General features: G+C 38.3%; 1 protein-coding gene across 1 annotated transcript; it reads left to right on the top strand.

Moving 5' to 3' along the window:
* The first annotated feature begins 839 nt into the window (after nucleotides 1-839).
* On the top strand, nucleotides 840-15,443 carry tmod4 (tropomodulin 4 (muscle)). The gene is made up of 10 exons (XM_082552022.1): nucleotides 840-1,115; nucleotides 7,180-7,354; nucleotides 8,057-8,213; nucleotides 8,737-8,856; nucleotides 12,827-12,919; nucleotides 13,074-13,204; nucleotides 13,471-13,578; nucleotides 14,056-14,199; nucleotides 14,913-15,057; nucleotides 15,182-15,443. The coding sequence occupies exons 2-10, from the start codon at nucleotides 7,253-7,255 to the stop codon at nucleotides 15,202-15,204; spliced, it is 1,023 nt and encodes a 340-aa protein (XP_082408148.1). The 5' UTR covers nucleotides 840-1,115; nucleotides 7,180-7,252; the 3' UTR covers nucleotides 15,205-15,443.
* Nucleotides 15,444-17,468: the final 2,025 nt, after the last annotated feature.

The raw sequence follows: 17,468 nt of genomic DNA, 5'->3' as shown, positions 1-17,468 counted from the left end.
ACAAAACTGAACATTTCTGCTGTGACATTCAGAATTTGGTGAAACATTAAAATAAAACATGAAAAAATGTTTTATATTATGTCAATATGTATATATGAACCAAGGTCATAGATTTAGACAGCAACCTGTTGAATCTGTGCTATGAAGAATTAAAGCACTTCCGTAGACAAAAGAGGGTCCTGCTACTTTCAAGGTCTATCTGATTGTAGTGTAAAAGTGTATTTTGTGACACTTTGACTATTTTAAAAACATTTCTTATGTACAAATCTTTTATTATTTGTTCAATTTGAAGTCATTGCAATAAATGAATAGAAATAAAATGATGTATATAATGTTTGCACTAAAACACTAACACATTCAGCGTCATTACCACTTGTTAGCAACACCATCTAAAACCAATTCATGGCACAAATGTGAGAAGCATCTATTGCTGAAACAAAAAATGATCTCAAATGATGCCAACATGATGCTTTCTGAAGTACAATTCTTCACTTTATCAAAGCAAAAAATTTACAATGAAGCAATGATAAAACAGACAAAAGTGTGATAAAGGTGCTGTTAATGTGAGTGTGTCATCTCATTTCTGATTGAAATGGCAGTTTTATTTATATACCACATTTCATTAAAAGCAAACTTAACTTCAAGAACATGAATTGCCAAATGAAGTAAAAAACAATAAAATATAATCAAACAAAACCAAAACACCTACTGAAATAAAAAAGGTTTGAAGTTTTACCGTTTTGATGTACATCTCAGCTCTGACCACTAGATGTCAGCCATCCTCCTTCTGCCCGCCGCTAAGTTTTAATTGAAGGATGAATGTGGTTGATTCCCCACTTCAGTCTCTCTCTTTCTCTCTCTCGCCCCCCTTTCTACACGACTCTCTACCATCTCCGTCACACAGCCAAAATAATAAAATGCTGACTTCTCAAAGTGCTGTCAGTATGCCGGTCTCAGCATAGCAGCCCTGAAGCTTGACACACAGGAGAGAGGGGTGGGGGGTGGGGAGAGAAATAGGGGATCGAGAGAGTGAGAGGAGGGAAAAAAGAGAAACAAGTTTCTCTGACAGCAGGCTCTGCCTTGCCCAGGGGCTTCAGCACTGCACTTCTGTGAAGGTAGGTGTGAGGCTGCTCTCTGTGTCTGTTTCAGTGAGTTTTTACTGGCATGTTTTAATGGCACCTCTTTGCCTCTTTGTGGGGCTTTCCTTCATCCACACTCTGTTGTGTCACTATGAGGTGTTTGTAAAATAGGAGAAAGGTGCTAGACAAATGGTATTGTCCAAAAATATGGTGTTTCTGTAAAGTTCTGTGCTTTTGTGGTTGATTTAACTATAAATCAGAAATGAGTTTTTTGGGGTTTTTTCTCCCAGATATAGCATCTAAAAGACATTCACTTAAATGAATCTATCAGTATGGTATTTGTAGGCTGCCCATCACTGTGTAAGTAATTTGTCACCGGGGATTTGGAGATGTTGTCTCAGGAGTCTGCAAAGTTTGGAAACCAGAAAAGGCTAAAGTTTACACGTGGCCTGCTCGTCCTCTCCATTTAACATCCATTAGTGCCTGATGTTTTACTATTATCACCAGGTCAGATTGTCTTTTTGGGATTGAATGGTGTAATTATATTAAAAGCAGGGACCTTTCATTTTATGTAGATGGGACCTTTTGGGTTTTTTGGCTCAGGTACAATGTTAGTGAAAGCCACAGTATGTCTTAAAAATGAATTTCTTCAATGGAACCCCCCAGCAAAGTGGTTCTTAGGGTGCTCAAAATGGTGCTCTGACTTGGTCTCACGGAGCAACCCAAGCTGGGGAGGATTCACACAGCTGTAAGTAGCTGACTTGTGAAGCTAAAATTAAGCTGAAGGGTGATTTGGAATGTTACACTTGGTCGGTAAGACGTGGAGAAGATGGCTCGCTGTTGGTGACAAATCTTCTGAGCTCTCGGTGGCAGAACGAGGCCTTAGCCTGCTCACGAGCAAAAAGAAAAAAAAACTTTTTCTGCTAACGTTACAGAAAATTGGATCTACCAAAAGAGCAAGGGAAACAGTGCAGTACAGTATTTGGAATCCCTTTAAAGTTTATTTATGTTCCAGGAAAGATAATGCACTGACACAGAAGCAGAGTGTAAATCATCTTGGAGCATTTATGAGTGCGTAACCTTTGTCACTGTGAAATCTAGACGCTTGTAATGGTCTTTTACTTGTAAAATGCACTGTAACTCATCCCTGCTGCCTGCTTAAATGCAGTACTTTGACATGTATTCATTAGAACTCCTTGCATTTAAATTAAATATGATAAAAGTTATACGATGATAAAAGTTACCTTATAGTGAGTCATGGTTTTAATGCATTCACAATAAGTGCTTCTATCCTTCAGACCTCTAACAATCGTTGCTCCAAAATGAAGCTGCACCCATTTTTTTCTTCAAATAACTTCACAGAAGTTCAAGCATTGAAATCTCTCAATACTGGAGCTGCTGTAGACAACATAGTTGTGAAAATGCTTGTAGAAACTCAATAGATGGCTTGAGATGGAAGGTTTGTAAGGGCAGGATTTTAACTGTTGCAGACACACACACTGACAGCTGCAGACACCATGGATGAGCAGTTGTTCTTATTCCACTTTTTTCAGGCCTTCTTGGCATATGCCTGGAGACACTACATTGTGCCTGAGCAGTGCACAGTGTAGTGTAGTGTCTGCTAAAACAAGTTTGTGTGATCAAAACAAATTTATGTCACTTGGACCCAAGCGGGCATAGTTGTAGATGCAGAAACTGTAACACTGGCTTAACACTGGTTTAATAGGTGCAGTCATCAAGGGGAGTGGAGACCAGGCGTCTGTTCCTGTTGAGGAAAACTCCGTGTGCTTATCAGTCTTAGCTGAAATTTGCCCTGTGAGCTCAGTTATTCTGACTGACTGGACTTTTGCTCCCTTTGAGCAAGTTATATGAAGTTGGCCTGCATAGGTGTGATCTAATCAAAGGAGAGTGGGGGATACGTCAATAGCGACAGTCTTTGATTTACAGCTAAAATAACATTTAGTTTCTAGTTTTAATTTTTAGGAGGTAGAATTACTTGATGCAAAACAGTTTATACAAATGAGTCAAAGCAATGGGTTAAAAGGGACCTGGATTGAATGCTGCTTACAAAAGCAGTACTTATCTCAAGAGACGGTTTAAGGTTTACGTAAAATGACACAGTCTTATCTGAAACAAAGAATCAAATTTATCTGAATTTGAAAAAAAAAACTTTTTCAGATCAAAACAGAAAAAATATGACCCATTGGACTTTTGTGATCTCACTAAAGGTTAAAAACAAAACTGTATTTCAATGAAACATCAATAACATGTAGCTGTACATTTATAGCCAGGCTTAGCTGAGATCACGACTCCTATAACTAGAGCAGCTGCAGGTGCAGGACGTGGTTGAGATTTTAACTGGAAAAAGAACGGTCCAGAGCCAGCTGGCAGCGGCAGGTGACGGTCGTTGCACTGCTCCACACCCACTTTGCTTTCTATCATGCAGAAACCCTGCTGGGACTGCTGGAGACAGATGCACATGCACAAATACACCATCTGTTTCCAATGTGGACAGGGGCTTCCTGGAATGTGTCAAAACACATCATTTGATCAGACTGTTAGTTTACCAGAGTGCTATTTTCTATAGTCTACCAAAGCTGACAGCAAGCAATTCCCTCAAAATTGTAAAGTTTTGGCTCTGTTTTGTAGTTTTCATGTCTCAGTGGTAGTTTTGCCTTTTGATACTTTGAAGGTTAGCTTTCTGATTTGTCATTTTCCCCCTAATCTATCATCCCTTTGTGATTATGTGACCCTTCAAGCCTCTATAAGTTAAGAAAATATGTTCTTCGGCGCTGGCAGGCTGTTGGTATCCAGTTGTCTGAGCCCTCACTCTCAGCTGGTCAGAACAGCCATGTATTTAGCTCATCAATAAGTAAGGCTCAAAGGCTTGACAGCAGGCAAATCACATGAGCTGAGTTTGGCCAGAAACCACTTTAAAAAAAGGGAAAAATGAATGATCTAGTTAGCCTCATTTTTTTTCATGTCACAATGTTTTGGATTTATTACACTGTCTGCTTCAAATGCATGAGTCAGACTAACATAAATATATATGAATAGGTAAAAAATGACATTTATCAGGCATTGCAGATTACATCATTAGTTTTCTTTTGATCATAGAAAAAAGCCCCACAATGCATCTTTAAATTTACCAATTTATTGATTTGATTTGACAGATTACCAGATAGTGTTCTGTGGAAAAAAAAGGCATTTTAAAAAAGGAGTTCACTGTAATGACTTTTATTGATCTGAAGTCACATTAAAGCATTTTTGTCTGCATCTGTGACATGATGGTCCAGCAAAAGATGAATGACTCTGTAGCTGACTGATATTTAGTGGGTTTTTTTTATAGCTATGAGTCTACTTTAAAGAGCTGGGGGAGCTTTACTGTCAAGAGACTGGTAAAACCTTTCATCCGTGGTAAAAAGTGAGTATAAGTAGATTGATGCCTCACCTTGACCTGTAAGCTGCATCTTTTAAATCTCCTCTATCTTCCTCAACACTGGTTTATGCGATCCAGTGTTTGCGTCCCTGGCTTTACACATTAGAGGCACGCAGTGTTGATGAAAATAAAGATATACTTTAGTACATGTTATTTTGTGGGGTACAATATAATTTAATGGCCTATATTTTGTTTAAAAAACTCTGAATTCAGAGTTTTCACACATATGTGTATACACAGTACTCAGTATTACACAGTCACATTATGTGTGGGGACTAGACTTTACTGTGGGCATGAAAAGAAATCCCCACAATAAAGATTTGAAATTTTATGGGTAGAAACATGGCTTTTGGTTAGGTTAGGTCTGTGAAATTGATGTATGTCATTGTTTTGTCCTGTATGTGTATGCGTATTTGTGTGTTTGTGTGTGTCTGTCTGCCCTTTCTAATAAAATGTAACCTGATCGGTGACTCTAAGAACACAAACAAGCTTTCAGTCTCAGACGTTTATGAAGAATAGAATAGAATAGAATAGAACAGAACAGAACAGAATAGAATAGAATAGAGTAGAATAGAATAGAATAGAATAGAATAGAATAGAACAGAACAGAACAGAACAGAATAGAATAGAGTAGAATAGAATAGAATGGAATAGAACAGATTAGAATAGAATAGAATAGAATAGAATGCCCATTAATCGCAAAGTTATTTAGAGCTTCTGGAATAATGCAGAACAGTGCAGTTCAGTTCTATTTCCATGGTAACCAAGTTCCCATGGCGTCGTCAGGGAAACCAACTCATTTGGTTGTGTTGTATCACGACATTATTTTTTACTGATTTTCTAGAGAAACTCTGGTGACACAACAAACTCACAGGGCCTTACAAACAAACACAAGGTGTGCCTTTCCACCTCAGGCCGATGTCCTTATTCAACTTTTCATATCAGAAATTTTGTGTGTTAAATGTTTCAGCTTTTTCATGTGTTTGTGCTTTTGTTTTGAAAAAACAATGATCAAGAAAACAAGTGAAAATCCTAAAAGGGGATGTGGCTCATTTGTATGTTGTAAACCATTGTTATAAATAATTTATATCTTGATACACAGCTTTTATTTTCAATTCATTTAAAAATGGAAATGAGAAACTTGACATCTGCTGCACATATGCAGTCACTAATTTGGACCATCTTGAATGTGTTTCGACAAACTTTGTTTCAGTATAAATGAAAATAAAGAGCAAGGGCTCCCTGAAACACAAAACCCCGCAACCACAATAGAGTTATTTGAGTGCTGGAAAAGTACACTTTTCAGATCACTTTGGATAGTGGAAAGTTACTCTGAATTATGCTGTCCTAATCCATCCTTGAGCACGTGATTATGTTGTCATGCAAAAGAACTGCCTGCTATAAAACACTCGGAGTTATAGATGTGAGTGGTTTCTGACATCACGCTAGCAGACTGCCTGCAAGATACAATATTGTATGACCTGATCTGCAATGGTTTTCGCTCTGTTACCAAGTTGGGAAAAAATTTGGAGTAAAAATGAAAACACTGGCCCTTTAACCTGATAGCTGTATTACTCATACTTTGACCCAGATGTATACATGTTCTGTCACTGTGGTATTTTCATGTTTGGGGAGCCCTGTGGTGTTGTATGTAGACCACACTCTTTGTTATTTGAGGCTGGTGTGAATTAACTGCAACGTTTTAATGTGTCAAAAGCATAACTGTGTCACTGAGTTTTCATCCCTGGGTGCAGATATGTTTCGGGTGGGTCCACAACTGTATCAGCGAGTGTCTGTCAATGATAAATAAGGGATTGCACTTTCCACTCCTCTCTTCTCTCCATTTGACTATTCTTAGTCACTGTGTGGTAAGCTGAGGGTTTAAAGTTACAAAGACCTCATTCTCGCTCTCAGTCTTTCGTTGCTTACACTTCTTCGTGTCACTGACTCTCTTCTGTTAAAACTGCAAAGCATCAGTGGGCTCTTCTGCTGCAGTTTGCTTTAAGGTGAAAATAAAGACTATGCAAGAATGTGATCTGGGGGCTGCTGTAGCATATTTCCACAGACACTGCTTTCCTGAGTATTGCAGATGTATTATTGGAAGCGCATCTATTATTATCATAATAGCATTATTGAAGCACTCTGGATAGGGCAGCTGATAGGAGATCATGATGCTACTTGCCAAGGACAGTGGTTGACAAAATACAAAGAAGGGGACCCCTTGTGGTCCTTGACAGGTTTCCAAGAGGATCCCAGATAAAATAAGAGCTGGGTGGTTTACCATTCACTTATATAGTCAGTAGATCTGCGGATTAAGCTTTCTGACCATGAGCTGTAACATCCTCTGTTAGCATCTGGCTGAGGATTTCAAAAGCCTGTGTTTACACTGCAACATGTTTAATGTAGGCTATAGTAATGCTAAAACAGTACTCAGTCACTCCTTTGTCTTGCATGATTAACAGTCAAAGCTAAGCTTTTTACAATGAAACTGATATTATTGTAAGAGTTTCTAACATAATAAGTGACAGCACAAGATAAGTAAAAGAGGGTTGGAAATAGGACACAGTAAAAGAAGCCATGGTATGACAGAAAAAAGATTTTAGATAAAAGAGTATAAAGATTGATTGTCCTCTCTTCTTTTCCCCCCTTTTTTACTGGCAGTGCCCTCTTACCCAGGGGTGCGCAGCAGTGTATGAGTGTGTGTGTGTATATGTGAGTCACAGCCTCAGGAACCATGTCAGACCCCAGGGACATTGATGAGGATGCCATCCTCAAAGGCCTTAGTGCCGCGGAGCTGGATCAGCTGGAGTATGAGCTGCAGGAGATGGACCCTGAGGTATGGATGATTTGACCTAAAACCTGCTTTTCCATTGTCATGGGGCTTTAATAGCTGGTTCCTGACATTCACAAGTCTTACCTTTGTGCCGAAAATCTACCCGACATCAGGAGTAGCTTGTTAACCATCAGACATGTGGGAAGTATGTGACATCTAAAGCAAGAACTACATTTTTTGTACCCTTTGTTACTTGTAAATTTTTTACTAGTAGGAGAGTAAAAGCAAATGATGAAGTTTTAAAGCATACCTCTCAGTCAGTAAACTGTAGTGTTGCCATATCAAACATTACCCAATTATAAAGATAAAATAACATGGTTCTACAATGCAGAAAGTGCATGGGTTACAAATTACATTTCATTTTAGTGACTTCTTTCATAAAAGAAAATTTTTTTAATGGGTCTCTCACTTTTCACATTAGATGTAAAAAAAAAAAATAGCATCCATTTGCAGAAAATGTTCATTTGATGCACTTTCAGTGCAGGGTAGAACATTACCTGCAAGAAGAGTGAGTCTAGACGTTTTATATAATTCTTAGAAGGAAAGTAAGATAACAAGGAAGGAAGACAACAAGGAACCTTCTCAGCTATCTTTTGGGTAATAAATTCTGCTGCTTCTCTGTTCAGATCATTTGATATACCTAAAACTTTCTACTAATTTAGTCTTATTTTCCCATCAACATAATATGATCCGATGTTCTCCCAGAATGCCATGCTGCCGGCTGGCTTTCGGCAACGAGATCAGACAAAGAAGACCCCGACGGGGCCATTTGACCGTGACGCCCTGATGAAGCACCTGGAGAAGCAGGCCATGGAGCACGAGGACAGGGAGGACCTGGTGCCCTTCACCGGTGAAAAGAAAGGTGGGAAAGCAGATTCTTTGTCTGAGGATTTATGTAGGTGTCCTGTTACATAATATGCAGCAAGTCATTTAATTTTGTTTTCAGGCTAAAGTTTGAACATACAGTAAAAATCTATCTAAGCACTTTCAATATCTCCCCTTTCAATTGGGAATAGTTAGTCACTAATATCAACAATGGAATTTGCAATAAATGGAAACTAGTGATGCGAAAAGCAGATGTTCTTGGGATTCACCACTGAAATTGTGAAGATAAATGAGCACAAAAAAGAGCTGAGAAAGCACCGTGTAGGATTAAGTGAAACCTGAGTTTATTAAAGCTCCATTTGTGATATGTTTTGGGAAAAATCATACAAATAAAGCTTTCATGAGAAGTGAAATTATTAGATAGATAACTTCATTAAGAAATATATATATAAACAAACATCAGATATTTTGTAGTTTTTTTTAACTACCTTTTTTGGCCTTTGCTACCCTTTTGCCTGCCTTTGTCTTCTTATTTATCATCTTTTTCTTTCTGTATCTAGGAAAGCCTTTTGTGGCCAAGAAAGCACCAGAGATCCCCCTGCATGAGCAGGTGATCCTGGAACCAGAGCTAGAGGAGGCCTTGAAAAATGCCACTGATGCAGAGATGTGCGATATTGCAGGTAAGATTTACTATTGCTACTGTTTACTATTACTACTAATTGTTTGGCAGCACTATACTTATGTAGTATATATACTATATACACATTGGTTTTTTACAAGTGCAACTTAGTAAACAGGGCGCTTTTATGACAGGCTTTATCAGGCTGCAGATAATTCCAAAATCTATATTTAGTCTGTATTTCAGGAGCTAAACATCTAACGATCCTACAGGTAATCACAGGTAAAAGGGAACTGCAACTACTACTCTGACCACAAGTTCTTAGAAAAAAAACAACTATGTTTCCATCCATCCATCCCCTTATCCAGTGGAGGCTTGCAGGGAAGTTGGAGAGGTTGGGTGCATACTGGACAGGGTGGCAGTTTATCCCAGGATGCACAAAAGACAAAACATAACAGCAATCTCATATTTAAGGAATAGTCCTTTAGTTTGTTCTCTCCCTAATACTGTAATGAGGGGAACCAGTGTTGCCTTCATGAATCACATACATACAATAGGAGACAGATTTCTCAGTCAGATCTGCTCATCGTTTCCAGTGAACAGATCTGACTGAGAAATCAAGGAACAGTGCATGCTCAGCAACTTGTGAAGTAAAGCATACGTTGCTTTATCATTCATTCCAACTGTAATGAGGACCATTAATTTATAAAATGAACATTGTTTTTATTTGATAAGATTTGGAACTAGAGACCGAGACCGTAAACTTGTTAGGGAAATGTTTACTGAGATCACAGGCAAAGGAGCTGGAGGGTCATTTTCTCATAGACTTCTACATAACCAAACATCTTTTTGAAACCAGAGCCATTGCCCTCTTGTACTTTTGTGAGGGATGAAATGGGTAAAATAAAGTGTTAAATGCGAATATTAGCAACGGTTCTGTCCCAGTAAGCCGTACTAATGAGCCGGCATTCATAATACCAAGACCCCGACTCACCTATGACATGTAAAAATGTCTGTAATTACATCTTTTTTATGTGTGATGTCATCTGTTTGTCCTCATGCAATTTCCCACCAGTCGGTGCTTATTAACCAACAATGACATGCACAGCATACTGTGACCTCAGTGTTTTCATCACAGCGGCTTTGACCCACATAGTTCTATTATACAGATCCATTCTCTTTCTACTGCTAGCTTTATATTGTTTCCCTCAACACTGAGACAGCTCGGTTAATGACATGGCCAAACATGTGACGGGGTCCAATTCCCCACGCTCAGCAACACAAAAATAAATAGGTCTGGCTCCAGGCCACCGAAGGAAGGGTGGAGTGGACATGGGGATGGTGGAGGCAAAGATATTGTATCTGTTTAAAACATACTGTGTTTGCAGATAAAGCCTCAGTTTTCCATGTTTCCAGAAACTTGAAATTAAAAAAAAAGTTCACACTTGTTGGATTGCTTTGTTCTTGAATAATAAAATAATTTAAGAGGTGATTTTGACATTTTTTAATGTACTAATGCATCTTAGGTTAGTAGTAATGGTAAACAGCCAAACTAAAGAAAATGTAGTGACAGTATGACAACTGCAGCTTTGTCAAAGTTAACAGTATCCTGTGCAATGCCCTTTCTGGGTTTCTTAAATGTTAGAGAGAAATCAAAACCCTTACAGCCTTCCTCAGTGAGTTACGTTGCTCATCAGTAATTGGACAAGACCTATTTGGGGGAGCTATTTTACAAATGCAGAAAAAATGAAAACGGAAAACCTTAGATTTTCTAAAATCCTCTACACACCATTAATCCTAAATGCCGGATGGTATTTTAGGCAAAGTCAAACTGAAGCATAAAACATGCTTTATTGAGTGTGAAACCCTGAACAGGCGGTTAGACTCCCCTGATGTGCCAAACAGGCAGGCAGGCATCCGGAAAGGCATAGTAGGGGAACATGTTTGTCCAGCACCATGAGTCTGACAGAGAGACCGCCGTTTTAAGCTTGGATAGAGTCCAGATGGGGATTAAACCTCGGTTAGCCTCTGTCAGTCTATTGTTGGGGCTTTCTGGCAAACAGACTGAAGGGAGTGAATAGCCTGGCTGGCATGTCCAACAAATCACTTAAGGATTTTGATTTATATAAGACAATAGCAGTTTATTTGAATTGGTTTAAATTGATCTTGTCTTGATTTATTTAGATTTATCTCAGTTTATTTAAAAGAATTCCAGCATTAATTTTTTTTTAGGTTGCTGTTAGTGTATTTAGCCACTTTAGGATGGCATGGGTGTCCATGGCAAATACTCCCCTTAACCGACACACACACACACACACACACACACACACACACACACACACACACACACACACACACACACACACACAAGGACCTTCCCATGGTTAGAAATACTCCGACGTTGAATGAGGAGGTTGGTGGGAAGGTGCTATGCAAGGAGGTGTTGCTGACACAGCAGTTGGTTTGTCAGAGACTTTGGACCTGGCAGGTTTCGACAAGAGCAAAAAAACACACAAAACAACTTGAAGTCTGCCTCCTCCTGGTTGTAAAGAGTAACAGCAATAGAAAAAGAAGCCCCGATTCAACAGCTGTAGAAGGTATTCATTAGTAAATATTTTATATAAGTGTAAGTTCTATTTTTTTGCGTGAGTTCTATTTTTTTTCTAGTTCACATGAATATAATAATGAAGACAACAGTAATTTTATCCAATGATAAACTGCAGAAATTGGGAAAAAAATTATCACAGTATATTGTCACCTAATCTTCAAACTACTAAAACTACCGTGAATATTATGATACTATAATATTACAGTGCATATTAAACACAATAAAATAACACAATACTAACTCCTGCACTAATATGCAGATTGTGAGGTTCTTATTTAATATTTTATTATTTCCAGTTTGGGTTCCTCTTTGCTACATTTCAGCAGTAAATGCTACTTTGACATTACTACTCTAATATGACAGGTATACTTTGTATTTTGAAATGGTCTTTATAGCATTTATGGTCAGCTCATATTGCTATACAGTTAAGCTTAGAGGTATAACATGTAAAAGCAGGAGAATATCTTTTTACATCACAATTTTAGCATATGTTAGCAGTTACTGTAAAACAAAAAAGGTATAAATAATTATTTTTAACATCTAACGCTGAACACAATTATTGTGCATCACGTGAATGTCTTGGTTTTATTGTCCTGCAGTGTTATTGTTTTTGTTTTGCTGAGGTGTCAGCTGTTTAAGAAAATCTAAATGCGATACGCCCGTCCTGCACTACCACATCAAACAGCTGACAGACATGGGTCAGCGTATTGCTGATTGTGACCACTGGCAACCTCCATAACAAACCTAAAAACAGGAAAACAAAAAAGCCAGTGAACACTGAACTATAACTTCAACTTAATGCAACAGGAATGATGCAAAGATATAGTTAGTGTTACTTAAGAAAAGCAGTACTTCCTTCACCTTTTCTAAATACTTGCTATTGATGTATTTTTAGGATTAGTTTGACCTGACAAATACTTTAGGTGCCCCTAAACAGAGTCTTTTCTTCTTTTAACTTTGTGTTGTCACAAATTAACACTGTCTCAATGTCAGCTATAATAACACTAAGAATTCTAGAGGCCCGCAGCTTGACCCTGAAAGTTGTGTATTGTGCAAGGTATCTTTACTTCCTTGGGGGCCCCTCGAAAGTGTAAGATTAGAAGTCCCCACTGAACTCAGACAACAGTTTCCTTATCTCATCAAACACCTGTGCACACACACATAGACACACACAGGAGATGAAGGAAAAGGAAAAACTAACTGTGGCACTTTAGGTTTTGTCCTCGCCACAGAAACATTTTTTCCTAGCAAAGCAATATTAACAAACTTGCCTTTGGTATATCAGTACAGGGACACAGGACACACCATTAAAACTAGCTAAAAAAAATAAGTATAACAGGGGCACAACTCTCTGATTTTATTCAAATAGTATAGATATTTTTATCTGAATGTATTCATGGTGATTGTTTTCCTGTATTTACAGCTATCCTTGGAATGTACACGCTGATGAGTAACAAGCAGTACTACGATGCTCTGGGCACCACAGGCACCATCGCCAACACCGAGGGCATCAACAGTATGTCTGAAAGCCAAAGACATTTATGAGCTATTGCTTATACTCACACAGACAGACGTTAAAATGAAATGCAGACAGACATGTGACAGTACTGTATGTTTTATTGTGTACCGTTTACACTGTAGCCAAAGTTGTGATCATTTATCTCCTTCAGGCGTTGTGAAACCAGATCCTTTCAAGGTCTTCCCTGAAGAACCTCCAAACCCCACCAATGTGGAGGAAACCCTGGAGAGAATTCACAACAATGATAGCAGTCTGACTGAAGTCAACCTTAACAACATCAAGGTCAGCTCATTGGAACGTCACAATTATGAAAAAATTATGCACAGATAAAAAAAAAAAGTTTGTCAAAGGGAGCTTGAAGCTGGACTCAGAGTCCTTAAACGCCCAAACAAGATTAATTTCCCATATGACAACAAATATTACACAATCGTTTCAGTGAACCAGCTCATGTCATATGCTATACTGATCCTTGGCTGCAAAACCCGGATCTGCAAGCTTATCAAGTATTCCTTGTTTGCGAACTGAACATCTCCGTATTTTCCTTGCAGGACATTCCCATCCCAACACTAAAAGAGATCTTTGAAGCGATGAAAGGAAACTCTCACGTGGAGTTTCTGAGCATCGCTGCAACCCGAAGCAACGACCCTGTGGCATATGTGAGTAAATTACCCACTGTAATTATCAACTGCTTGCCAATGACAGCAAATTTCCTCAAAGTTTAAATCAATTTTTATGGTATTTATTTCTTTGATATAAAAATCTTAGAAATGTCTTACAGTTTATATCTCGTTCTAGCTACAGATCTGTTTGTTTACTGAATGACTCTTGATTGAGGGTATTAGAGGATATTTATTTGTAGTGTAAAATATCAACTTAAGGTACTGTTGTACCTCTACTGTGTAATATTGTTTCACATAAAAAGAGATTAATTGCAATGACTGAAGTTTTCCTTCAGATTCTATAAAGATCTCCTTTTCTTTGTCACCTGCTCTTCAGATGCACTGTGGTAAACTATAGTTTATATCCGAATGTGTCTGCCACCTGACTATAAAAAATATTTTTAAGTCCTTAAGAGCTTTTAAAATGTGGAAGAAAAATATAGTTTCAATGTGCGTTTCTGTCTGTGTTTCTAGGCATGCGCTGAGATGCTGCAGGAGAACACCAGCTTACAGAGTCTTAACATCGAGTCTAACTTCATCACTGCAGACGGCATGATGGCGATCATCAAAGCAATGGCTAATAACGCCACACTGATGGAGCTCAAGATTGACAACCAGGTTAGAAACAAATTATTGGACATGCTGTGCATCTACAGCTGATAATTTGCAAGCCACTTTGATACTCACCTGTAGAATAATTTAAGCCTGGCACACAAACGTACCATTTGTGTGCAAAACAATGCCAACATCTACAGTTTTACAGACATTAAATTGTAATTTTGTACCAACAAAGTGATTCCAAAAGAGCTATTAACCGAAGACTTGGCATATTTCAGCATGATGTGCAGTGTAATCTAAAAAAAAAGAAAGAAATTAAATTGAAAAACACAATGAAACATGGAATGACCTCCCCAGAGGCTGGACCTGAACATTACTGAAGCAGTGTGGGATCGTCTTGGCAGAGAAGCTTTAAATGTCCTTCAAGAAGCCTGGAGAACTGTTCCTGAAGACTATTTAAAAAAAAATTATAAGTCTGCCTAAAAGAAGAAAAATGGTGGTAACACCAACTATTAATTTTCAAGCTCATTAGAACTGTGCAGACTTTGCCATTTCCATCAATGCATGCATTTCCCATTTTCATGGTAACATATAAAAAAAGACTTATGCACAGCAACCAAAACAAGACATCCTAATTTTTATTGTCCAAGTATGAAATAACTGAGTTAATACTCATACCCAATGACATGCTTTTCTTACTGCTTTCAAATTTAATTCACAATGGAAAAAAGGACTCAGTGCTTGATTGTGTTATCCTTTCATGTATCATATAGCGACAAAAACTTGGAGACTCGGTTGAGATGGAGATTGCCTCCATGCTGGAGAACAACTCCAGTATCCTGAGATTTGGCTACCACTTCACCCAGCAGGGTCCCCGAGCCAGAGCCGCCATGGCCATCACACGAAACAATGACATGAGTAAGAAACCTGAATCCATGGTCAGATAGTCTTGAAATATTCATGTATAATACAAGGAATCATTTAAAGTGTTATTGGATTGTGCAACAGAATATGAAATCGGCATCTTCTCTCTTTTACATAGTTCGTCAGCAAAGATTAAGATGAACACGACAAGGAGTGAGCAGAAGAGCAACCATTAGCCCCTCGAAGCCTGCAAAAACGGATGACTCTTGTGCCAGCTCACTGTGGTGCAGCAGAGCTGAATGAATTCTTCCAAATTAATTCTGGTCACTGTGCCTGGGGGAAACCATGTCTAACATCCATGTTCAACCATTCATTTCATTTACTGCAGCAAGAGTTTTGTAGGTTGCTGAATTTCTCATAAAGGCATGTAGAGATCACAAGCACAACCTGAAGTGTCTTTTTTGTGCTTTTAGTTTATGCGTCACCAACATCAACCCAAACAAATAGTTAACTATTTTCATTCACTAACTCAATGTGGTGCTATATCATATGTGGGAGAGGGGGGAAAAAATCTGTAAATACTTTAAATAAAAATATATATTCGATTATTTTTTGTAATTGTTTGGTAAGTTTAATTTTATTGTTTCTAATTCTTATTGCACACATAAATATTATACTCAACAAATATTGTTTTAAATGCACCAAGAAAAAAAAGAAATCATACTTTGGCACATTTAAGCAGACTATCTACAGGTTGTGAGTAATCTGTATTTGAGCCACTGATACTGGATAAACTGCTATTTACAAAAGTGACAGCATTTTCTTTTCAAAATTGTGTCCATCAAATAATTGCCATCTTGTAAACCTGAATCAAGAAATTACTTAAATAAAACCTGACTGACAAAGTGAAGTCGGCTAAAAGATTTAGACTCAAGAACAGAAGAAAAACAAAGTCCTTGACATCTATATGGGAAGGCTTTGGGACTCCAATGAACCACGGTGAGAGCCATTATCCCCAAATGGACCAAACTTAGAACAATGGTGAACCGTACCAGAAATTGCCAACCTACCAAAATGACTCCAAGAGGACATCAAGAACTCATCCTGGAGGTCACGAAGGAACCCAGCATAACATCTAAAGAACCAAAAGCCTCCCTTATGATTGAACAATAACAAAGAGAGTGGGCAAAAATGGTATCCATTGGAGAGTTCCAAAGAGAGAAATCACAGCTGACCAAAAAGAACACAAAGGCTCATCTCATATTTCCCCCCAAAAAACATCTTGATGATCTCCAAGACTTTGGTGAAAATGTTGGGGGACTGATGAGACAAAGCTGAACTTTCTGGAAGGCTTGAGTGGGGTAAATCTGGCACAAAGCTAACAGCATTTCATAAAAAACAACAGCAAACCAACAGTCAAACCTGGTGGTGGCAGTGTGATGGTTTGGGGCTTGCACTTTAGTGCTTCAGGATCGGTAACTGATGGAACCGTGAATCAGAATATCAGAATGTCCGGCCATCATTTCATGACCTGAAGCATCAAGCCCACTTAGGCGGCAAAACTGAGTCGTTAAACAGGTTCATGCAGGAAAACTCTCCAGTGTGACTGCATGAAAACTATTCTGCAAAGAACAGCAGACCAAAATTCTTCATCCCTTCAATTCAAAATTCCTTACAAAAGCTTGGTTGCAGTTTTTGCCGTCATGGGTGGCACAACCAGTTATAAGGTTTAGGGGGCAAGTAGGTTTGGATAACTCTTTTCCCCTTAATAAATGAAATGATTTTTAAAAACTGCATTCTACAGGTTATCTTCGTCTAATATTAAAATTTACTTGATGATCTGAAACATTTAAGAAATCAGAAGGGGTGCAAATAGTTTTTCACAGCACTATACATAATCGGAACTGTTATAATCATAATCTCATTTTCTGTGGTAAATATTATATGAAATTATTTCCTAAAACTAACACATTCAGCATTTTAGGTAACCCCCCCTCAAAAAAACCCCTTGATTTAATAAATCACAGCCCTTTAATCGCTTACAGTTTCTTCTGATCTTTAGACTTCCTCCAGGCACCTGAGCTATTTTTACATCCCACCCGGCCCAACGCAAATGTGAAACGGATCCTAGCCCACTGAGCTTGAGTTACCTTGTTCCAAATATAAGAACTAACTTTAAGAGGGTTGCACCCTAATGCACCCACAGAAATTTATGAGCAGAAACAGCTGCTAACCTCTCAGGATTTTCACAGCACTGCTTGCATCCCTGCCTTCCACCTCTCGTTTCATTAATCCATTTCTTGAAAGACTTCTCACCTAATGTCAAGTTTGACAAGACCACATATGCTTTTTAGATTTCTCAAAGGTCACATTTTAAAACTGCAAGCTTCACTGACATTTGGCTTTGTGTAAAACTTTCAAGTCAGTGTTGCCTTACCACATCTATTCTGAGAGTTTCTCTTCCA

The sequence above is a fragment of the Aulonocara stuartgranti genome, assembly GCF_965226115.1.
Source record: "Aulonocara stuartgranti genome assembly, chromosome: 11".
Classification (NCBI taxonomy): domain Eukaryota; kingdom Metazoa; phylum Chordata; class Actinopteri; order Cichliformes; family Cichlidae; genus Aulonocara; species Aulonocara stuartgranti.
Note: the sequence above shows the minus strand (reverse complement) of the source record. Positions and strands in the feature narration are given on the sequence as shown.

Bases quoted from the DNA above. Each gene is read 5' to 3' on its own strand.
- tmod4 (XM_082552022.1), top strand. From the start codon at position 7,253: ATGTCAGACCCCAGGGACATTGATGAGGATGCCATCCTCAAAGGCCTT. The intron at 8,857-12,826 runs GTAAGATTTACT...CTGTATTTACAG, and splicing joins AGAGATGTGCGATATTGCAG to CTATCCTTGGAATGTACACG. The intron at 14,200-14,912 runs GTTAGAAACAAA...TGTATCATATAG, and splicing joins AGCTCAAGATTGACAACCAG to CGACAAAAACTTGGAGACTC.